At 39.9% G+C, this 24,581-nt stretch overlaps 1 protein-coding gene across 3 annotated transcripts in view; it reads left to right on the forward strand.

Moving 5' to 3' along the window:
* Positions 1-24,581, forward strand: part of NELL1 (neural EGFL like 1) — a 987,615-nt gene that overhangs the window by 504,644 nt on the left and 458,390 nt on the right. For all 3 annotated transcript variants that reach the window (XM_081533742.1, XM_081533741.1, XM_081533740.1), the window contains exon 13: positions 1,612-1,737. In XM_081533742.1, coding sequence (XP_081389868.1) covers positions 1,612-1,737 — 126 coding nt within the window. The remainder of the gene's footprint in view (positions 1-1,611; positions 1,738-24,581) is intronic.

Below are 24,581 nucleotides of genomic sequence, written 5' to 3' on the forward strand. Positions count from 1 at the left end.
TACCAGGCTCCTCCGTCCATGGGATTTTCCAGGCAAGAGTACTGGAGTTGGTCGCCAGTGCCTTCTCCACATGCAGTTACTACCCTATCCCAAATTTTTGGGCGAGTCCCCTCCACACCCAAGCTTGATGTACTCATATCATTATACAATTTTTATATTCCTGTTGTCCATTTGTTTTGAAAGCTCATGATACTGTGCACGTAGAATTATTGATTGCCTGAATCCTTTCACTAAGTTTTGATGTTTGTTTCTTAAATTTATGGAAGTCTTGCAGACTATGTCTTCTTTCAGAGCCTCAGTTAACTTTCAAGTATAGGTTAACAGATCTTTAGTACTGAAAAGAATCTGATATTATTTTGGGGTGTTTTATTTAGGAAATAAATCCATCTACATTTATTTTTAAAGTAAATAAATGAGTTTTCAGTGGTTCAATGTAGTTTCTGTGCATGAAGATTACTAGGATTTCATTGATTATCTTAGTAGTAATGCTACATTTGACTAGTTATCATTTTCAGAGTGCTTTCATGAGGTAAATTGTAGTAAATAAGAGTTGGACTTTTGATTTCAAATTGTGGATGTATTGTGTTCTTACAGTATGACTTAGTGCCAGGCATTTAACTTCTCTAAGCCTCAGTCTAGACTTTAGAATGATTGTAGTGCTGTACTTCACTCATGGAATTGTATGTGGGTTAAATTAGATGGCACATTGGAAAATATAGAGCAGTAGGTTCAGAAGTAACCCTTATGATGAGGGTCATTTGCTAGTAATTAACCAGACTGGAGCTAGAGCTTGTATTGGCTATTTTGGATTCCCACAATGTGTTTATTCTTCCCTGTCCCAGGCCATCACACATGAGCAGTATGAGTAAAATGAATGTAAACCCATTTTTTAAAAACTCTAGAAAAGACTAAATTCTATGCTTATGGTTGTAGGTTATCCTAATTCTTATCATGAGCTTTTTGTGAGACAGAAGGTGATGCTCTGATCTCCATTTCAAAGAGAAAAAGTTCTTTTTTAGTGAATCAGCCCATTATTCTGTGACATGGGATGCATCTCCAGGTCAAGTGATGTTAGACATTAATTTTCATTAGACAGCGGTTGCTGTCTGTATTCATAGTACACCATGGGAGAAAGTGGTTCCACAATCATTTTGTACCAGATGTATTAAAGCATGTATTAGTAAGAAAAACAAGCAGAGAGGGGCTGAATTCTCTTGATCTCTCTGATGAAAGCCACACTGTGTACAGTGGACACCTAATAAATATTCATTGGTGTCAATGCCTGGACACAGAACTCCTTGATTTGGGACATTTAAATCAAGCATCCTTTTTGGTGAGAGATTAATAATAGATTCAGTCTTCATATTTCTTGAGTTCTCCACTGTTGTGTCCCACCATTAATCTTTCTAGAAAGATTTTCAGCTTTAGAGGGAATCTTCTACACCAGCTGAAATTTGCGCTTATGCTTTTGTGCTAATGCATCTTGCTTTTTCTCTTGCCTTCCATGGGCATTCATCTTTTCTAATTTCATTGTAAGATGATCACATTCCAGTTCAGTCATTCGACTAGCTGTGTTATTACTTCTTCTTTTTTTTTTTTTTTCTTCTTCAGATATTGATGAATGTGCAGCTAAAATGCATTACTGTCACGCCAACACTGTGTGTGTCAACCTGCCTGGGTTATATCGCTGTGACTGTGTCCCAGGATACATTCGTGTGGATGACTTCTCTTGTACAGGTGAGTGTTATGAAGCAATGTTGCTTTTCTGACTCAGTCCTTCTCTGCATCTTATCTGTGTTGTTTCGTTTAGCTCCAAGTACACTAATACTATTTTTACCAAACTAATTCTTCTCTTTCATTATCCTACCATCAAGTTTTTTGGAAAAAAATGATAATTTAAGTCTGCATAATTTATTTCCACCCTTGTTATGTCTGCCTCTGTATGTGTGCACACATACATTCGTATATGGTTTGAACTTGAAGTCTCAGTTTCCTATGGTAACACTGAAGGACTTAGAGATTCCTGCTCCAAAAAAAATATCAAACTGTTTTCCTTTCATCATGGTGAAATGTTTTTGTATATGAGAAAATGTACTGTGTTTCACTGGGAAAGACAAGAGCTTAAATTTAAAGTGTGTAAGAGTGCCTGGTGGGTGGGATTGGGCCTATGGGGGTCACTCAAGACTTTTCACTGACAGATTGTTAGTTTTTCCTCTCTTCTCCCTTCATCACACTGGGCTGTCAGCCCTAAACTGGAATGCCAGGCATTGTGGTTGGTGTCTGTGTGAGAGCAGCGCTAGCTTGTGTGCATTTGGTTTGAGGTTCCATTAGCATTTAAGTCATGAATATGGAGACATGAGCAGTCAATTGGCTAGGATGCGAGAAGGTTCTGATTCTGTCTTCTTTTGGATGAAATGTGTTTAAGTGCCCAATCTGTAACCTACAAAGAAAGGACTCCTTGAATATAAGATTTCAGTCATGTTATGTATTTCTCTGACTTCTGTATTTTTCTCTTGGTCCTAATGACTTTGATATATAAACAATGATTTCTTCACTCACAATGGAATGCTACGCATTTCTAAATATTTCGTGTTTTGAATGACCTTTCCAGAAGTACAAAAAGTTATGAAAGTTCGAGAAATATATTTGTATGTCCAAACAATTTTACTCTTGTTTGTTGTATTGGTGCATTTTAAAGTTACTGTTCTTTGGCTAAAAGGACTAGTAATTTCAGATTGATGAGGTTTCTGACGCCTACAGTTGGTCAAGTCGCATGTATCTGTCTTTTACATGATTTTCTTATAAGAAAATCCCTGGAGAAAAAAAGGTTTCATAAATATTATGCTGAGACATAAACATTTTAAGACGGCAAAACTCTTATGGACCTGTCAACAAACAATTGAAAAATTTGTGATGTTCTACATGACTATTACTTTGTTCTCACTGGTCTATCCATGGTCCTGACTTATGTTAGTTCTGATATTAGGCAGAGGCAGCAAATCGCCTCCCAACACAGCTGCAACTTATCATGCAGCTCAGACCTAATTAAGGCACTGTGGGGTGGAAATTATATGAGAATCCATAACACCTCTGCTCTTACTTTGTCATGGAAGGGGGAAGGCAAGAGCTGGTACTTATTGAAAACCTGTTAAAGACAGGTGCTCTGCCCTGTAGTTTGTAGGTATGGATGAAGATGGAAAAGGTATTATTTTTTAAGAACTAGCTCCAGAGTTACTTTTAGAAAGAGAGCTGTGTTGTTCGGAGTAAAAGGCCAGGGTATGGGTATCAGTGGGTACTCCACCCCCCCTCTAGAAAAACATAGTGCTGCAGGAAAAAATGTATACGTGTGTTTTGTTTTGTTTGTGTGTGTGTTTTGTCTGAGAGAGAACAGAAAAGTTAGAACAAAAGAGAGAAAAAAAAGAGAAACCAGCCAGAGAGCCTGGCTGGGTCCTATGGAGCAGTGATCCCCTGTCTGTTTGGCACCAGGGACCAGTTTTGTGGAAGACGATTTTTCCATGAACTGACTGGGAATGGTTTGGGGATGATTACATTTATTGTGCACTTTATTATTATTACATCAGCTCCACCTCAGATTGTCAGGCGTTAGATCCCGGAGATTGGAGGTGCCTGCTGTGGAGGACAGAAGCCAATGAAAGCCACTCAGTGAAAGGATGGCAGAAAGGATTTTTAAGGATAGGGATATTTAATGTGAGGTGATTTGTTGTGGTGGTTTTGCTGTGTAGTATGCAATATGAGTCTTTCTCATGACCCTCGAACCTTCAGCAAAATCTGCTGCTAATAGGTGAACCTCCCCCTTCCCACCCCAAAGAAACTTAAGTTAACATGGCAGACAGCAGAAATGGTACATATGTGTATATGAAGGATGTCATGACCTCAGAGGCAGACGTAACTGTTCCTGTCCTTTTCCTGGTGCCAAGAGTGCATTTAAACAGATGTACATGCATCATAGTCACCATGGCCTCCTCTCAGGAGTGTCAGAAATCTCGAAGAGGGCTTTGGACTTCCCCCATAGGTCATAGAATTGAGGATAAGATCTGTTTCTTTAAAAAAGAAATCTTCCATTGGTCCCAGATTTTTTTTATCTACCTCCCATTTTTTCTGCTTCTTTTCACAGCAAACCTCTTAACTGATTTGTCAGTGGTTATTGTCTCCATTGCATGTACATCCTTCACATCTCCTCTTCAACCCCTCCCATTAAGTCTTCCAGTCTCACCATTCAGCAGAGAGTATGTTTATCAAGGTCAACCATGAGCTCCATTTTGCTCAATCTAATCTTATCTTCCACGACCTCTCAGCAGCATTTAGCAGAGATGACTACATCTTCCTTTTATAAACACATCATTTTTTTTTTTTTTGACCTTTGAGACAATAGGTTTCCTGATTTTCTTTTTATGTCACCAGTCCCTCCTGCCCAGTGTTCCTGGCTGTTCTTCTTCCTCTGCTGATATCTTAAAGTACTATAGAGCTCTACCCTAGAAACTTTTCTCCTGTTATCTATATAATTTTTTTGGATGTCTGCATTCATTACAACATTATAGCATCTCTGTCAATAACTCCTAAATTTCTGTCCAGTTCCAATTTTCTCATGAGCTTCTGAATCGTATATTCAACTTGACATCTACACATAAGTATTTAATAGGATTTCATATTGACTTGTTTGAGAGAGAACTCTATTTTTTTCTAAGTTTATTTTGGAGGAACATTGATGGGAATGAGGAGAGCTGAGAGACAAGCTTTCTCCTTGTGATCATTTCTCCTCTAGACCAGACTCAAGGGCCTCCATTAGACACCTTCATAGTCAGCTGGAACTCTGACATTCACCTTCGTGTCCTGAAAATAAGTCTGTTAGGCCAAATATGCTCTTGACTCTTCAAGACAGAGCAGGCCCCCACATATAATCTCTGCCATTTCTTTTATTGGTAAAGAAGACTTCTTCCCCAAGCAGTTATAATACTCTGTAATAAATGAGGTATATAGTAAATGTATGCCACTGTAAGATGTCTTTTCAGATGCTTTGTTTCCAGGAAGAAAAATTGCTAGGAGAAATTCACAGGCTTGAAGACATCTTTTTGTTTACCTGACATGGAATTTCTCATTATTGACATTCTTATTTCCAAAGATCATTCTAGTCTCTGTCCCAAGTCAGTTAGTATCCGCTGCCACTGTTCAGTTGGCTTTCCAAGTACATTGGGTCATTTTTTTTCCCTTTAACTTTTCTTGGTTTGTTATTTCCTCAGGCGCTAACATTTTAGAAGTTAGTAGTCCTATTGAAAATCTGCATTCAATCAAAAATTAGTGATCTTAAAATTAAAAAAAAGATATATGAGCTTTGGTGATATGTTTATTTATTGAATGAATGATTCACTCTTTCATTCATTCACTCACTCTCCCATTTACTCATTTGTATGTCTAATATACAGTTAGTGTCTATCATGAGTATTAGGAAATATGACCAAAGAGATGACTGACAAATGACCTCTTTGCCCAGAAGTTCATGGTTAATGAGGCAATATCTTCAAAGGAGAAAACTCAAATGTGCATTCTCCACCAAATGTTCCAAGTTTACCAAATCAGTTCTTCTTCAAAGTCTTAGTAGAGTTTAGATAAGTATTGGGTATTTTACATCCTACAGTGATGGCCCTTGACAAATTCCAGAGAAGAGACCCCAAAATTGCCTTTCCCAGTTCTGTTCTGTAACAACAGTCCTTTGACAAAGGCTGCACCACAGGTAACAGATGCCAAGATGATGCTGGAAATAAAGACAGTATATCAAACAGAAGAAATGTTACCTCTTTCTTACTTTTTTCTGGTTAGAAAGTGAAAAAGTCATGTCTCATTGGATATTAAAAGTTCTGAGGATTCAACATTGAAAATAATTATCTAGAACTTTTAAAATGTGGTATAACTCAGTCATTACTGGTGGAGGGTGGGGGGAGCTGGGGGTTCCCTGAATAAGTGTGTAGTTTGTGTCAGGCTCCATACTTTTTTTCTAGGAGAGTTTTCATTGGTAAAATTGAAAGCATTGGGTCTTTGACACTGGGGAAGTTTCTGGCCTTGGAATTTGTGTGTGATTCTAAATCACTTTCTGTTCTGTAAGAGATCCCCTATTTGCTCTTGTTCTTTTATGAAGTTTGAAGTGGGAGAAGTGTCTAAAATTGAGGTTGGGGCAGGTGGTTTTCTCTTCCCTGAATCCTTTGATTTTTGCAATGGTCAAGCTGCTTGATTTGTTGGTCCCTGACTTTTATTTATCCCCAGTTAAACTCCCTGCGTTTAAGTTCAGTTCAGTTCAGTCACTCAGTTGTGTCCGACTCTTTGCAACCCCACGAACCGCAGCATGCCAGGCCTCCCTGTCCATCACCAACTCCAGGAGTTTACCCAAACTCATGTCCATTGAGTCGGTGATGTCATCCAGCCATCTCATCCTCTGTCATCCCCTTCTCCTCCGGCCCTCAATCTTTCCCAGCATCAGGGTCTTTTCCAATGAGTCAACTCTTCACATGAGGTGGCCAAAGTATTGGAGTTTCAGCTTCAACATCAGTCCTTCCAATGAACATCCAGGACTGATCTCCTTTAGGATGGACTGGTTGGATCTCCTTGCAGTCCAAGGGACTCTCAGTAGTCTTATCCAACACCACAGTTCAAAAGCATCAATTCTTCTGTGCTCAGCTTTCTTTATAGTCCAGCTCTCACGTCCATACATGACCACTGGAAAAACCATAGCCTTGACTAGACGGACCTTTTTTGGCAAAGTAATGTCTCTGCTTTTTAATATGCTGTCTAGTTTGGTCATAACTTTCCTTCCAAAGATAAGGTTGTTTGATAAGATGTTATCATTGAATACTCAGGCAGCTTTAAGGGAGGAGACTTGTGATTTACGATCAAAGCATGCAGCAATAAGACAGGTAGTTGACGATAATGGGTAAGCATTCATTTTTATGCCAAAAACCTTCCAAAAAGGTAAGAAATAAAGGGAAGAAGTGAAATAACAACTATCACATGTGATTTCCATTACCTTGCTGAGAGATTTTTTTTTTTTTTTAATATTCTTTGATATTGGCATGGAAGGGAGATTGCAGGAAATATGTTTGAAATCAAGTAAACTGAAAGTTAGATGTAGCAGTCTATTAATTTTATGGTTTAAATTTAGTTCCATATAATCAAAAGTGAGAAAACAATTAAAAGATGTAAAAGTTAGAAATTTTAGACTAGTTCTCTGGAAAAATATTTTCTTACTAAGATTAATGAAATACAGATCATTTCAAATATTGAAATACCTGGTAACTTTTCAATGAACAAAGTCATGGGGCACGTAGCTGAAGTAGAAAATCTTCCTCCTTGATTGAGTACAGTAGTGAATTACACACTTATTATCCCTATATTTCCAGCACATAGTATGTGCTTGGACATATTGTTCTTGTTTACTTGACCATCTGGCATCATAGCTGGTGCGAGTTATTAATTATTTGCTTCTCAGGCGAGATAGGGGCTTCCCTGGTGGCTCAGTAGTAAAGAATCTGCCTGCAAAATTCAGGAGATGTGGGTTTGATCCCTGGGTCAGGAAGATCCCCTGGAGAAGGAGATGGCAACCCACTGTAGTATCCTTGCCTGGGAAATCCCATGGACAGAGGAGCCTGGCAGGCTACAGTCCATGGGGTTGCTAAAAGAGTTGGAGAAGACTGAGCATCTAAAGCAAAAATAGCAAGAGGAGATATAGATATAAGAATAAAATTCCAGTCATGGGTTAGTAGACTACTTTTACTTTAATAGGAAATGCTCTATCAAATGCTTTAGAAGGCAAATCTTTCTAGGAAAGATAATAAGACTACATTTACTGATATATTGAATAAGAAAAGTCAAAATAAGACTTATACTTTTGGGTATTTCAAAACCCACTTAAAAACTCTGATGTTCTCTGTGAAACATTTGCCTTTTGTTTTGATTTATTTGTCCTGTATATCCTTTTTTTTTTCTTCTTCCCTATATTTAAACAGACTTTGTCACCGTCCTCTCCCTCCAGAGGAAGTATGTAAAACTAGCAAAGCAGAATCCCCAAATTCTTACCTTTTAGGGCAGAGGTTCTCAACCCTCACCTTAGGTTATAATCACTTAGGACATGAATTTTAAAAAAGTTGATAACCTGGGATTTACCCCTTTGGGTTTTGGTTTTCATTTGGTCTAGAGTTGTAACCTGGCTTCAGTGTTTTTTATTTTTTTAATGTCCAAGTGATTCTAACATGCAGTCAAGGTTGACAGCTCCTGCCTTTGTAGAGCACAGAGGGTTGGAATTTGGAGAGAAAATGTGGGCAGGGAATCAACAATAATAAATAATAATTGCCCTCTGAATTGTAGACTAGAAAAGGATTGCTGTGAATGGGTAGTGGGTGACTTGGTGGTTGAAGGTAATTCAGGCAGAGACTTGAGCAGTTTCTGGAGGGAAGGGTTCCACCTCCAAGGCTGCCTTTTGGAATGTGAGATTCTGGAGAGAACCAGGCTGTGGGATGCTCTTCACGTGGGTCTCATGGGTAGGACCTGAATCTTCAACTGTTTCCTGACTGTTGTGATACTGCAAAGAGCCCTTAAAGATAAACAGAACATCTCCATGGTGATGTTCATCTCCTGTGTGTTCAAAGGCCAAGGACCAGACTGATCTCTATCTATGCCAGTGTCAGGGTCACTTGGAATCTTCTAGAACCATGACACCACCAGCTGAAAGCAAAGAATCCTCAAAATGACTGAGACAACATTTCCACTACCCATTAGATCAGAAAAACAGGAGTTCAGAACCATTCATTAAGTCGAAATGAAATTATAGCAAGCTACATTATGTGCACATATGGATTTGTGATGGGACTTCTCTGCCCTTCACATGTGAAAAACAGTCAACAAAAGGAGAAAACAGGAGAAATTAAGAGACCCCTCTGAATGGGGTTCATAGAGTGAATGTTTGATTTTCCACGCCAATTTTAGTTTTCCACATGTTGTCCTGGAGAAGCCAAAAACCAGATACTTACTACATTTAGCAATAATAGTGTTAAAATAGTGCCAAGGTTTATTAAAGACAGGAAATATGTCTTAAGGAGGATATCAAAGGGCATTTCTCTTGAGATTTTATGAAGGGTTTGTCTGGTATTTGGCTTCCTTGTTGGATTTAACTGAGCGGGTGTTTGTTTTGTGTTTTCTGTTTTGTTTTTTTTTAATCATCCATATTGTAAAGGATCTGAATCACACAGGCTGCTGCAGACCAACTAGAATAAATGATGGATCTTGCCCCCAGGGTGTTTGTACACAAACCTATTAAGTACTGTGTTGCCCTTGACTCAAATTCATCATAAAGACTTGTTAGTATTTCTATACACTTCATTGTTGGAGTTGTTTGTGCAGAATCACAATTAAGCTTTCACATAAAGGGATTTGATGAGGCTGCTTTAGAGCTAACAATGGACTCCCCAAGTGGGTCGGTAGTAACGAATCTGCCTGCCAAGCAGGAGAAGAGGGTTTGATCCCTGGGTCAGGAGATCCCCTGGAGAAGGAAATGGCAACCTACTCCAATGTTCTTGCCCGGGAAATTCCATGGCCAGAGAAACGTGGCAGGCTACAGTCCATGGGGTTGCAAAAGACTCAGTGATTCAACGACAAAATGCATTTACATCACTGTTGAGGCCAGCCTTGCAGCCCTGGTCATATCCACATTTGAGCTGACACAATGAATGGACATATCTGTTTAATAACCTGTCAAGCTCTCATGTGTTCTTTGTTTCCATCTTAAAGACTTGGTAAATGCACATGTTTAGTTCTTCCCATACTTTTTTAAGGTATAGTGAAGTATCTTTGGATTATGTTTCCTTTACGTAAGATTATTGAAAATATACATTATTTATTCTTGGGCCAAAATGAAAGCTCTTAAGTATTCATGGTTAAAATCTAGTGTATGAATTAATATATAAATTCTACTGATTGCAACCTTTGGCAGTGCCATTTTTTTTTTTTTACTATGTAAATTGGAAAACCATTTAAGTTCTCTGCCTTTTTATTAGTATCCTCTGTATATTTTCACAGAGTTGTTGAAAGATAGACAGTATAAGTATATTGGTTCAGCTTATTTTAGCTTAAATAATAAAAACAAACAAGAAAAACCCAACTCTATTGGCTTAAATGATAAATTTATTCTCCCACAAGAAAAAGTCTAGGACAGTGTTTCCAGAATTAGTTTATTTAGCTGCTGTGACATCCTCAGTGTCCTAGACTGTTTCTAACTTTTTACTTTGTTATTTTCATCCTGATACTTTGAAACTTGATATAGCTCTCTTCAAGGTTTCAGGATGGCTGAAACAATCCTACCTGTCAGATCTTGACTTAACTATGTCCCTAAAGAGGATTTCCTTCCTAGAGTTCTTCACTAAGACCAATGATAACTTTATCAAAAGTCCATCCCTAGCAGATCTGTTTTCATGTCTCCTTGGCTGAAATATTTTAAAATACTCTGTTAATAAATTATGCCTTATTGTTGTTGAGTCACTAAGACATGTCCGACTCTTTGTGACCCCATGGACTGTAGCACGCCAGGCTTCCATGTCCTTCACCATCTCCCAGAGCTTGCTCAAACTCATGTCCATTGACTCTGTGATGCCATCCAACCATCTCATCCTCTGCTGCCTCCCTTCTCTTCCTACCCTCAATCTTTCCAAGCATCAGGGTCTTTTCCAATGAGTTGCTCTTTGCATCGAGTGGCCAAAGTATTGGAGCTTCAGCATCAGTCCTTCCAATGAATATTCAGGGTTGATTTCCTTTAGGATTGAGTGATTTGATCTCCTTTCTGTCCAAGGGACTCTCAAGAGTCTTCTCCACAAGAGTTCTCTCTTTCTCCCTAGTGGATCAGATGGTAAAGAATATCCCTCTAATGTGGGAGACCCAGGTTTCATCCCTGGGTCAAGATCCCCTGGAGAAGGAAATGGCAATCCACTTGCCTGGAAAATTCCATGGACAGAGGAGCCTGCCGGGCTACAGTCCATGGTATCATGAAAAGTCAGACATGATTGAATAACTAACACTAAATTATGCCTAGAAAAAGCAAATAGAAGTACCTTGAATCAAGATTTATCCTTGAGGTGTAGTGCAGGTCCACCTCAGGATAAATAAAACCCAAGTATTCCTTTATAATACTTAAGTTTTATTGTCAAGGAAGGAGATAATATGTGTGCATACGTATAGATCCACAATTGTGTAGCAACTGACAGCATCTATTAGAGTATACTGAAAGCCTTGAAAACTATTTCAGTCATAGAAGTAATTGAAATAAATGCAATTAGATGCCAGTTATACTAAATTTATAGGGGCTTCTGTCTTAGCTCAGTTGGTAAAGAATCTGCCTGCACTTCAGGAGACCTGGGTTCGTTTCCTAGGTTGGGAAGATCCCCTGGAGAAGGAAATGGCAACCAACTCCAGTATTCTTGCCTGGAGAATTCCATGGGCAGAGGAGCCTGGTAGGCTACAGTCCATGGGGTTGCCAGAGTCAGACACGACTTAGCGACTAAACTGCCACCATACTAAATTTGGGGTTTCCCTGGTGGCTCAGTGGTAAAGAACCTACCTACCAATGCAGGAGATGTGGTTTCGATCCTTGGATTGGGAAGATCCCCTGAAGAAGGAAAGGGCAACCCACTCCAGTATTCTTGCCTGGGAAATCCCATGGACAGAGGAGCCTGGTGGGCCCTAGTCCTTGGGTTTGCAGAGAGTCAGACATGATTTAGCAACTGAGCAAAACAAAATACTTAATTTATGTGTACATATCTTTGTAGATATATGGATGGATATTATATTTATTTATATACATGTCATTTACCCATTTTTGGAGATAGTTTAGGAATCAGGCACCTTTTCATACATTGCTATAAGAATATACATTGATACAAACTAGCCTTAGGATAATTTGACAGTATATATTAAATAGGCCTGGAAATATTTGTTTATAGCAACTTATTCTAAAGATAAAATCAATGTTATTTGTGTGAGATTTTCACTGTGGCTGTTTATTCTACTTATTATTTATAAGAAAAGAAAGTAGAAGCAGCCTAAATAGGAACTAATGAATGTTTGATTGAATAAATTCCCTGTATTCATATATAAGACTACAACAGATCTTAAAATAGTATCTAGAAGACAATTCAGTGTCAATGGAAAATTCTTATTGTATAATATGATGAAATTCCAACCAGTATGTGTAATATTTTCCAATTAAAATAATAAATACATAATAATTATGCATGGATATACAGAAACAAAAGCAGAGAATATTCCCCCAGATAAGTATGTAATGTAACAGAGAGTATCTGTGAGTGGAAGTTTATATGTGATATCTTTTTACACATTTTATACTTTACCTGTTTTCCAATTTTTCCATGAAATGGAATGAAAAGTGCAGTGAATCTGTATTATGCTTTAGTATCAGAGAAGTGTTATTAAAATATTAGAAAACAGAAAATGCTAGATAAAGATGACATCAAGTTTTTTCCTCCAAAATATTCGGTCATCTTACTAAATCAAAAAATGTTTTAGACTCAATTGTACTAATGCCTTTCACCTGTAGTGACCTAGGCTAGGAGCCTGAAATAAAGGGATTAAAAGCAATGGATTTGCTGGGTAATTTGACTGGCTGTGGCATTTGAAGGACACTTGCAGTTATGATGTCATTTTCCTCCTGTGTGGGTCGTAGAAGGTGGTCTGATAGCCAGGTCCTACCTTTTGTATTTTTCTTAAGCTCTTCTGTCAGGGCTTCCAGATTCCAGGCATTTGGTCCATTTTCTCTTTTTTTACCCCTGAATTGTGGCTAAGTCAAAGATAGATACTGAGAGGGAGACAGAAAAGTCCCAGGATTTCCATATAAAAGCAATCACTGGCAACATAGAGAATCAGGCAACGTAGATTCTAGTTCTGTGCTTGACACCTGCTCGCTGAATGAATGCCACTGTCTCAACATTTTCCTTTGGAGCTTGAAAGATTAAGGATTAACTAGCAGAACACTTTTCAGACAGAGGAATGGGATTCCAAATAACATTTCTTTTGAAAAGAGTTCAGCTTATTTATTTTTTTTAGCAGGAGATAGTCTCACGAGCTACTAGGTTTCTGTGATTCTTTAAGGTGTGTTTCTTTACCTCTAGGAAATAATGATCTCTTTGCAGGTGTATGTGCTCAGTTGCGTCTGACTGTTCATGACCCAGCTGACTGGGGCCAGCAAGGCTCCTTTATCCATGAGGTTTCCCAGGCAAGAATACTGGAGTGGATTGCCATTTCTTTCTCCAGGGGATCTTCCCAACCCAGGGATCAAACCTGTGTCTCCTGCATTGGCAGATGGATTTTTTTTTTACCACTGAGCCACCTAGGAAGCCCCAGTGCATGGTCTCTTTGGGGGACATGCAATTAACATTTCAGGAGAATAATTTTATAGGGCATAGAGCCGAGTGCTAAATTGTGAGGTCTGGGTAATGCAGGATGTCTGGCCCTGGGGAAAAAAAAAAAAGGTATTAATTACTACATGGTAGAGAATATGTATTCCACTGGGAATTGCTTTGGTTTTGATGTTAGGTGGGAGACGACATAAGAGAATTAAGAAGGAATACTATGCATGTTCGGAAAAGGCAATGGCAACCCACTCCGGTCCTCTTGCCTGGAAAATCCCATGGATGGAGGAGCCTGGTAGGCTGCAGTCCATGGGATCACTAGGAGTCGGACACGACTGAGCGGCTTCACTTTCACTTTTCACTTTCATGCCTTGGAGGAGGAAATGGCAACCCACTCCAGTACTCTTGCCTGGAGAATCCCAGGGACGGGGGAGCCTGGTGGGCGGCCGTCTCTGGGGTCACAGAGAGTCGGACACGACTGAAGCAACTTAGCAGCAGCAGCAGCAGCAGTATGAATGTTGCTTTAGACAAAGATCCATCTCCATGTATGTCATGGAGGTGACCTGGGTAGAAGTGGGAAAAACAGAAGTCTCTGAGTCAGACAGACCTGGGTTCCTGCCCCAACTTTAGGCATTATCAATAGCATCAACTGAATCAACTTGTATCAACTTTGAATTGACTTTAGGGAAATGGACATACCTTTCTCTCAGACTCCTGTGAGAAATAAATGAGATAGTATTTCTAAAGTAGTTGGAAGAAAGCTAAGCACAGAGCAAATATTCAATAACCATTAGCTACTACTATCACTATTTTATGGGTTAGGACTCTAACTTAAGATGCAAGGAATTAGGGAATGGTCCATAGCTGCAGACCTCAGGAGTGTGGAATAGGGCTCGATAGGAATGCATGCTTTCTAACTTCAGAGACTCAGGTGCAACCTCCATCAGAGCTGTTTTACAGATGCCTTCCAAATCCTAATGTAATATGGACTTCTGAGGCTCAGTAAACATCAACCATTATTAGAGTGACAGAATCTGGGACTTGGGGCCTAGAGAATCCTATTTATCCCACAGCTCTGCCCTTTATAAGCTTTGGGATCCCAGGGTGTTGCCTTATGTGCCCTCTGACTCAGTTTGTAACACCAAGAGAGAAGGTTGAGTTTTAAGGTTTAAACATGTGAAATAACCCCACCCAATAACTGACTCTGAGATGATGGTTAGTACTGAATCCCTAAGACCTGATCAGCAAATTCCCTTCTCCTCACCAAGTGGCTCTCAAAGCACTTCCAGGGGCACCATGGCTCCTTGAAATAGGTCTGGAGAGCTGCTTCTCTTTAGAAGCTCAGTCTCTGTAGACAGTGCCCAGATTCCCTGGAAACAGAAGCCTACAAACAGATGCTTTGGGCTGACGGGTTAAGAAGAGGAGCAAAAAGTAGATTCACTATGGTTTATAACTAACAAAGAATACAATTCCTTATTTTTTTTTTAGTAGCATCTCTGGAGTGATTCATTTGTAAGTTACTGTAGACCAGAGCTTTGGAGTATGTTTTGAAAGATCCTTTGAAATATTTAAGTTCATTCCCTGAGTAAGGAAGCCCCCTAACCTGTGAGCACCTTTGGCATTTATCAGCTCTGTTGGCTGGCATCTGGCTAGTTCTTAGGGGCAGCCATAGGAGAAATTGCTATCAGGATAAAGATGGACAGTCAGAAGCTTGGTCTAGGTTGGACTCCAGGATGGGGTCTTTGACAGTTGGGAAATGTCCTTAGAGGGATTTGTAGCATACAGAGAGATGCGTAAAGACAGCAGCAAGTTTAATAAAATTAACAAAAGAGATTATTTATAATTATGAATGTAATTATGGAGTGAAAAAAATTCAGAGAAATAAGAAGAAATTAAAAACCATCCATAATTTAAACCTATCTGACAGTGTCAGACTTTATTTTTTTGGGCTCCAGAATCACTGCTGATGGTGACTGCAGCCATGAAATTAAAAGATGCTTACTCCTTGGAAGGAAGGTTATGGCCAACCTAGATAGCATATTTAAAAGCAGAGACATTACTTTGCCAACAAAAGTCCGTCTAGTCAAGGCTATGGTTTTTCCAGTGGTCATATATGGATGTGAGAGTTGGACAGTGAAGAAAGCTGAGCGCCAAAGAATTGATGCTTTTGAGCTGTGGTGTTGGAGAAGACTCTTGAGAGTCCCTTGGACTGCAAGGAGATCCAATCAATCCATCCTAAAAGAGATCAATCCTGGGTGTTCATTGGAAGGTCTGATGTTGAAGCTGAAACTCCAATACTTTGGCCACCTCATGCGAAGGGTTGACTCATTGGAAAAGACTCTAATGCTGGGTAGGATTGGGGGCAGGAGGAGAAAGGGACAACAGAGGATGAGATGGTTGGATGGCATCACCGACTCGATGGACATGGGTTTGGGTAGACTCCGGGAGTTGGTGATGGACAGAGAAGCCTGGCGTGCTGCAATTCATGGGGTCGCAAAGAGTCGGACACGACTGAGCGACTGAAGTGAACTGAACTGAAATTTTCTATTCCTATATCTGTATTCTACATTGTGAAAATCACCGTGCAGCTACCAGTTAAAATTTTAATTGCTTATACTTATTTCATGAGCATTGTCTAACTTAGTGAAGTTACTTAAAAAATACAGCTCTTCATATCTGCAAAATATCCTCTATTCCAGCTGCACTATTACGTGCTTTGCTAAAATGCTTCAGTCATGTCCAACTCTTTGCGACCCTATGGACCCTAGCCCACCAGGCTCCTTTTGTCCATTGGATTCTCTAGGCAAGAATACTGGAGTGAGTTATCCTGTGCCCTTCTCCAGGAGATCTTCCTAATCCAGGGACTGATCCCTCAATTCTTAAATTTTATGCATTGGCAGGCAGGTTCTTTACCACTGGCACCACCTGGGAAGCCTTTGTATCATTATAACTTTTGCCACATTGGAGAAATATGAAGATCCACTTGCTACTCTGTCTTCATATGGGTCTATCATATGCACGTGTCTATTCTTCCTCTATTGCAATGGATGGTGATCATTGTTTTTGCCTGAGTTTGGACGAAGAGTGAGTCACAGAGCAAAGCTCAAACCAGCCCCAAGCAGTAAATACACATGCTTAAGGGATCTTGCAGGAGGAAGGGATCAGTGATTCTCAAGCATTATTTCTTAAAGGACATTTCTGGGAAAAATAGGACTGTAAAGTATTGTGAAATGTTAACACATATTTTGATGGTGTCAGGACCTTGCATAATTATTTTGCATTGAGAACACTTTGTAACCAGACAGAGGCATCCAGCAAGCCCCTGCCTTGTTTGTGAGATGTGTTTTACATATTTATATAAGGTGTCAGCAAAATACCTTCAGATTATGCTCATTTGATTCTGAATTTGGATGAACTGTTGTGGAAATGTGCCTAGAGAGAGCTTGCTTTTCAGTTCTCCAAAACCTTAGGGTATTTTCTCATTAAGAGAATTATTTTCTTCATGCCAAGTCCATTTGACTTGGTTATATGAAAAATGTGGCATTGTCCAAAAACAGATAGCATCCCTGCCTATCAATGTGAGAGGAGCATGCGGAGACAGGTCCTGTCTGGGCCAGAGAGGGTGTGGTCTGCATGACTGCAGACAGTGCAGTGGAGGGGATCAAGTGAAGATATAGGCTGTCCCACTTCTCTTAGCCTCGAGCACACCATCTTTTTTTAGAATAGGTTCAAGCAACTCACAGCTTCAGAGCCAAGCCCACGAGGGAGGCCAGAGAATGGTGCACTCTCTCTATTTTTAGGATTTAGAAAACCAACAAGTCACAAAACAGCACTGGCATGTGATTGCGCTTACCTCTCAAAACTGCTGGAGTTTTGCCTTTGCTCCAATGTTATGTGGATATGTTTAATTTTATCTCTTTTCTCATCTCATTTTTTCTCTTGACTCTATACTCTCGGGTGTGTTAGTATAGTTATTTCCTTTTATTTTTCTTTCCTATTCACATTTGCTTCATTAACATGTGTTATTATTTACCAAAGACCTGCACAAATGATGGTTTTAATGAGGGATGGAAGGTCAAAAGTGACCTAAAAAAGAAATAAGCAAGTATTGGTGAGAATGTAGAGAAATTTGGAAATCTTGTATACTGTCAGGGAGAATGTAAAATGGTGCGGCCAGTGTAGAAACCAGTTTGGTAGTCCCTCAAGAAATTAAAAATAGATTTAAAAATCATAGAATCTAGCCATTCCACTTCTGAGTTTATACCCCAAATAATTGAAAGCAGGGTCTTGAAGGGATATTTGTGCACACATGTTTATAGTGAGTGGCATTAGTTACATTAGCTAAAATGTGAAAGCAACCTAACTGTCCCTCAGCAGGTAAATGAATAAGGAAAATGTAGTCTATGCATCCAATGGGGTGCCATTCAGCCTTAAAAAGGAGGGACATTCTGACAGATACAGCATGGATGAACCATAGAGAACACTATACTAGGTGAAATAAGCCAGACGCAAAAAGACAATACAAAATGATCCCCCTGTATGTGGACTCTCTATTTACAAAATTCATAGAGACAGAAAGGAAGATGCTGGTGGTTACAGGCTGGGGAGTTATTGTTTAGTGGGTATTTAGGCTCCGTTTTTACAAGATAAAAAGAGTTCTGGAGCTGGATAGTAGTGATGATTACACAAAAACGTGAATGTCATACTTAATACCCCTAAGCTGTACATTTCAAATGGCTATAATGGAAAATTTTATGTTATATGTACTTTACCACAATAAAAAAAGAGTTGGGAAAAAATGCCACTGGGGCCAGATCTCATCCTGTTACTGAGTCAACTCTAGAAATAACATTTGCCACGCTTTTCCTTGCTTCTTTAACATATTGGGCATGAAATTCTGTTTTGGTCAGACAGTGATTTATTCAATTATTGTTTTAGCCATTAAACAGTTATTAATTGAGAAATCTACTGAGCATCAGGTATCATTCTAGATGCTGTGATACATTAGTAAATAAAACAGAAAAAGCCTGGCTATCAGTGGGGCTTTCATTCTAGTTGGGTGGTGTGTGTGTGCTAAGTCACTTTAGTTGTGTCTGACTGTGTGACCCAATGGACTGCAGCCTGCCAGGCTCCTCTGTCCATGGAAATCTCCAGGCAAGAATACTGGAGCAGGTAGCTGTTCCCTTCCCCAAGGGATCCCCAAGGGATCTTCTTGACCCAAGGATCGAGCCCAAGTCTCCTGTATTTCAGACAGACTCTTCACTGTCTGAGGCAGCAGGGAAGCCCAACATTATGGTATTATGACATCTGATGGAAATTGTAACTCAATTTTACCTGCCAGGCTCCTCTGTCCATGGGATTCTCTAAGCAAGAATACTGGAGTGGGTTGCCATGCCCTCCTCCAGGGGATCTTCCTGACTCAAGGATCGAACTCATGTCTGTAACGTCTACCTGCATTGGCAGGTGGGCTCTTTACCACTAGTGCCACCTGGGAAGCCCTACTTGGGTGGAGTCAAACAATAAACAGGAAATATATATAGAATGTCAGATGGTAGGAACTATGGGGAGAAATAAAGTGAAGAAAGGAGATGAGTGTGCAAGGTTGCGCAGTGGTGCAGTTTTATGTGGGGTGGTCTGGAAAGGGCTCACAGATAAGGGGCAAATAATCAAAGGCATGAGACCAGTGAGGGGAGTAAGCCTCGCTGATCCCTGGAATAAACAAGCTTCCACCCTGTGGATGGGCAGAACAGTCATCTACTCTGTGACTCAGGGTGAGATAAGGAGGCGTGTTAAATCAGTTACACTCCCATTGGTGCTTCTCTACTCTATGAGTGTCTCTAGTATTTTATGGTGGAATCAAGTACATGGGTGTCATGGCCATTATATGCTGCAGAGAATTTTTTCATAACCTCTGAGTCATGGCTGTCTTCTCAAGACTTAAAGATGGTAGAATTTGGGCCACTGGATGAAAGGGGAATGACTGTGTTTTTTCTTTAAGTAGAAGCCAAAGCTTTAATGGCCCTAGCCATTACTAGGACAATACCATTTTAGAGGAATAGAGTTCATGAAGGGGCATTTGGAGACAGCAGGCAGGGAATTCGGTTCTCATGTCCCCTTACTGTTAACAAGGTCTCCACATTTAATTCCACAGGACAAATGTGGCAACTCTAAAGTCTGGGCCAGAAAATATCTCTAAGCAACCAGGGAGCTGAAAGAGCCTTGCTTTTTTTCTTTATTTTTACATCTGCGGTATTCCATTTCCCCTGCTGTTGATAAATAATTCAGAAAAGAATGTTGCAGCCCTGACTTTTTAAAGCTGAGGACAAATATATTACATGACTGGTCCCTAAACAGGCACAGGCTTTTGAAAGAAGGTCAGTATTTTGGATTTGTTAGTTGGTGGCATGGTCTTTGGGGCTTTGCAATCCGTTGGTTTTGTTCTTGTAGCTAGAAGAAAGGTAAAGACTATGTGTTTCAAATGCACAGAACTGATGTTGTCATATTGTCATGGTCTGCAAGGGTGCTGCTCAGTTAGTTCAGTCGTTCAGTTGTGTCTGACTCTTTGTGACCCCATGGACTGCAGCACGCCAGGCTTCCCTGTCCATCACTGACACCTGGAGCTTGCTAAAACTCATGTCCCTCGAGTCGGTGCTGCCATCCAACCATCTCATCCTCTGCCATCACCTTCTCCTCCTGCCCCCAATCCTTCTGAGCATCAGGGTCTTTTCCAATGAGTCAACTCTTCACATCAGGTGGTCAAAGTAGTGGGGCTTCAGCATCAATCCTTCCAATGAATATTCAGGACTGATTTCCTTTAGGATTGACTGGTTTGATCTCCTTGCAGTCCAACGGACTCTCAAGAGTCTTCTCCAACACCACAGCTCAAAATCATCAATTCTTTGATGCTCAGTTTTCTTTATGGTCCAGCTCTCACACCCATACATGACTCCTGGAAAAACCATAGCTTTGACTAGATGGACCTTTGTCAGCAAAGTAATGTCTCTGCTTTTTAATATGCTGTCTGGATTGGTCATAGCTTTTCCTCCAAGGAGCAAGCGTCTTTTAAGTTCATGGCTGCAGTAACCATCTGCAGTGATTTTGGAGCCCAAGAAAAGAAAGTCTATCATTGTTTCCATTGTTTCCCCATTTGTTTGCCATGAAGTGATGCATGATGGGACCAGATGCCATGGTCTTAGTTTTCTGAATGTTGAGTTTTAAGCCAACTTTTTCACTCTCATCTTTCACTTTCATCAAGAGGCCCTTTAGTTTTTCTTCTCTTTCTGCCATAAGGGAGGTGTCATCTGCATATCTGAGGTTATTGATATTTCTCCCAGCAATCTTGATTCCAGGTTGTGCTTTATCCAGCCTGACATTTCACATGATGTACTGTGGATATAAGTTAAATAAGCGGGGTAACAATATACAGCCTTGATGTACTCCTTTCCCAATTTGGAACCAGTCTGTTGTTCCATGTCCAGTTCTAACTGTTGCTTCTTGATCTGCATACAGATTCCTCAGGAGGCAGGTAAAGTGGTCTGGTATTCTCATCTCTTTAAGAATTTTCCACAGTTTGTCGTGATCCACACAGTCAAAGGCTTTGGATTAGTCCATAAAGCTTTTTCTATGATCCAAAGGATGTTGGCAATTTGATTTCTGGTTCCTCTGCTTTTTCTAAATCCAGTTTGAACATCTGGAAGTTCTCAGTTCATGTACAGTTGAAGCCTCACTTGGAGAATTTTGAGCATTACTTTGGTAGTGTGTGAGATGAGTGCAATTGTGTGGCAGTTTGACCATTCTTTGGCATTGCCTTTCTTTGGGATTGGAATGAAAACTGACATTTTCCATTCCTGTGGCCACTGCTGAATTTTCCAAATTTGCTGGCATATTGAGTGCAGCACTCTCACAGCATCATCTTGTAGGATTTGAAATAGCTCAACTGAAATTCCCTCACCTCCACTAGCTTTGTTCATAGTGATGCTTTCTATGGCCCACTTGACTTCACATTCCAGGATGTCTGGCTCTAGGTGAGTGATCACACCATCGTGATTATCTGGGTCATGAAGATCTTTTTTGTACAGTTCTTCAGAGTATCCTTTCCACCTCTTCTTAATATCTTCTGCTTCTGTTAGGTCCATACCATTTCTATCCTTTATTGTGCCCTTCTTTGCAGGAAATGTTCCCTTGGTATCTCTAATTTTCTTGAAGAGATCTCTAGTCTTTCCCATTCTATTGTCTTCCTCTATTTCTTTGCATTGATCACAGAGGAAGGCTTTTTTATCTCTCCTTGCCATTCTTTGGAACTCTGCATTAAAATAGGTATATCTTTCCTTTTCTCCTTTGCTTTTGCTTCTCTTCTTTTCATAGCTGTTTGTAAGGCCTCCTCAGACAACCATTTTGCCTTTTTGCATTTTTTTTTTATTGGGAATAGTCTTGATCACTTCCTCCAACCTCCACCCCTATTCTTCAGGCACTCTGTCTATAAGATAAAATCCCTTGAATCTCTTTGTCACTTCCACTGTATAGTTGTAAGGGATTTGATTTAGGTCATACATGAATGGTCTAGTGATTTTCCCTACTTTCTTCAGTTTAAGTCTGAATTTTGCAATAATGACTTCATGATCTGAACCACAGTCAGCTCCCAGTCTTGTTTTTGCTGACTGTGTAGAGCTTCTCCATCTTTGGCTGCAAAGAATATAATCAATCTGATTTTGGTATTGACCATTTGGTGATATCCATGTGTAGAGTCTGCTCTTTGTGTTGCTGGAAGAGGGTGTTTTCTATGACCAGTGCATTCTCTTGGAAAAACTCAGTTAGCCTTTGCCCTGCTTCATTCTGTACTCCAAGGCCAAATTTGCCCATTACTCCAGGTATTTCTTGACTTCTTACTTTTGCATTCTAGTCCCCTATAATGAAAAAGACATCTTTTTGGGTGTTAGTTCTGGAAGGTCTTATATGCCTTCATCGAACCATTCAGCTTCTTTAGCATTACTGGTCAGGGCATAGACTTGGATTACCGTGATATTGAATGGTTTGCCTGGGAAATGAACAGATCATTCTGTCGTTTTTGAGACTGTGTCCAAGTACTGCATTTTGGACTCTTTTGTTGACTATGATGGGTGCTTCATTTCTTATAAGGGATTCTTGCCCACAGTAGTAGATATAATGGTCATCTGAGTTAGGTTCACCCATTGCAGTCCATTTTAGTTCACTGATTCCTAAAATGTCGATGTTCACTCTTGCCATCTCCTATTTGACCACTTCCAGTTTGTCTTGATTCATGGGCCTAACATTCCAGTTTCCTAAGCAATACTGCTCTCTACAGCATCAGACTTTACTTTTATCACCAGTCATGTCCACAAGTGGGTGTTGTTTTTGCTTTGGTTCCTACTCTTCATTTTTTCTGGAGTTAGTTCTCCACAGATCTCCAGTAGCATATTGGGCACCTATCGACCTGAGGAGTTCATGTTTCAGTGTCCTATCTTTTTGCCTTTTCATACTGTTTATGGGATTCTCAAGGCAAGAATACTGACGTGGTTTGCCATTCTCTTCTTCAGTGGATCACTTTTTGTCAGAACTCTCCGCCATGACCCGTCCATCTTGGGTGGCCCCACACGGCATGGCTCATAGTTTCATTGAGTTAGACAAATTTAGGAAGAATGTCCAGAAAGTTTTGAGGAACTAGGTGTAGAGGGTATATAAGTCTCCCAGAGTAGGTTAGCCATAAGTAGTTAACCAGGAGCCATTATAAACTCCTGAACTGGGTATTTAGGTGATCAATCTGGCAGTAGTATGCTTGGGAAGAAGAGGGATTAAATAGTCAGAGACTAGTTTGTGGACTGTACAGTATTCTTGTGCATGAAAGCCTGGATGAGGCTGGTGGCCTTGGTGGCAGGTTGGATAAAGGAGATTTAAGGGAAGAAAATGATTTAAAAATTCTAATGTTTGGACTTTGTGACAATAGAAAGATGGCATTTCCATGAATGGAAATGGCAATGTTGGAAAAAATAAGTCATTCTGGTTTCAAACAATATGGGTCACATCTGTCGTAACAACATGATATTTATTGAGGCATGTCTGGTCAGCGGGATTTATTAAAGCAATATGGTGTTGGATGATACTAAATTGGAGGATTCAGGAGTGGCCAGTGAAAACTCATAGATGATAATGATGATGACAATGACTACAACTTCTCCTATGACTTATTATAGTCATATCATCATCACTTGTCATCATCTCTTAGTGTCCCTTTTCTCCAGTGCAGGCAATTGTGCACCAGGGCAATTTAATCACAAGCTGAAGTGAAGCCATCTTCTTCACCAGTCAAGATCCAATTATATCTCCAACTCTCCTTTATAGACAAAAATGTCCATTGCTCACCAGTAAAGAAGTAAAGACAAGAAGGCAAGCTGACTGGGTCTATCTTTAGATATATAATTCTACCTGCAATTAACACAGACCAATTAATACCTTGGACAGTAACTTGATTGGTATGTCCTACTTTTAGAAAGATGAATGAGACGTATAGAGAAGAGGAAGCAATGGAGATCCCCTCCCTTCTTATAAAGTGCATTCACCTTATTCACCTTGTTGATAGAAATAGCAAACTGGATTATATGTGAGAGTTAGGTATTTGAGATAGAGATGTGACTCATACCTGCTACAGGTATGAAAACAAGGATATAAGAAAGTGTACAGAGAAAAGTGTGTAAGGCCAAGGACCTAGAGGAGAACCCCATACGAAGGCTGTTGGTTGTGAAGGGACAAGCAACAGTAAATGTGGCAGTAAAATGAAGCAATTATAAAATGGAAATAAAAGAATGAAAGTGTTGGTGATTGGCAGTATTTATGGAAGATCTTCCAGAAGCTTGATGGTGGGGGTGGTGGTGATGGTGGTGGTGGTGAAGATAACGGAAAATTCCATTATATTTGACAAGAACAGAGACATTGGCAGTCTTCCAAAGAACAAAATCACTGCTGTCTCCAGTAACAGGATTTAAAAAGAGATGTTTTGATAGAAAGTTGGACAGTGATGGTAATATGGAGGCTTTTGGCAGTCAAGTGGTTAGAAAGAATGAATGGTAGAGAAAAAGGACAGCCAGGTCAAGTGAAAGATAGAGAAGGAGACATATTGTACAACATCCCTTATGTGTGGAATCTAAAAAGAAA

Source organism: Giraffa tippelskirchi, chromosome 10 (genome assembly GCF_054371585.1).
Source record: "Giraffa tippelskirchi isolate mGirTip1 chromosome 10, T2T-mGirTip1v1.2.pri, whole genome shotgun sequence".
In the NCBI taxonomy this organism is placed as follows: domain Eukaryota; kingdom Metazoa; phylum Chordata; class Mammalia; order Artiodactyla; family Giraffidae; genus Giraffa; species Giraffa tippelskirchi.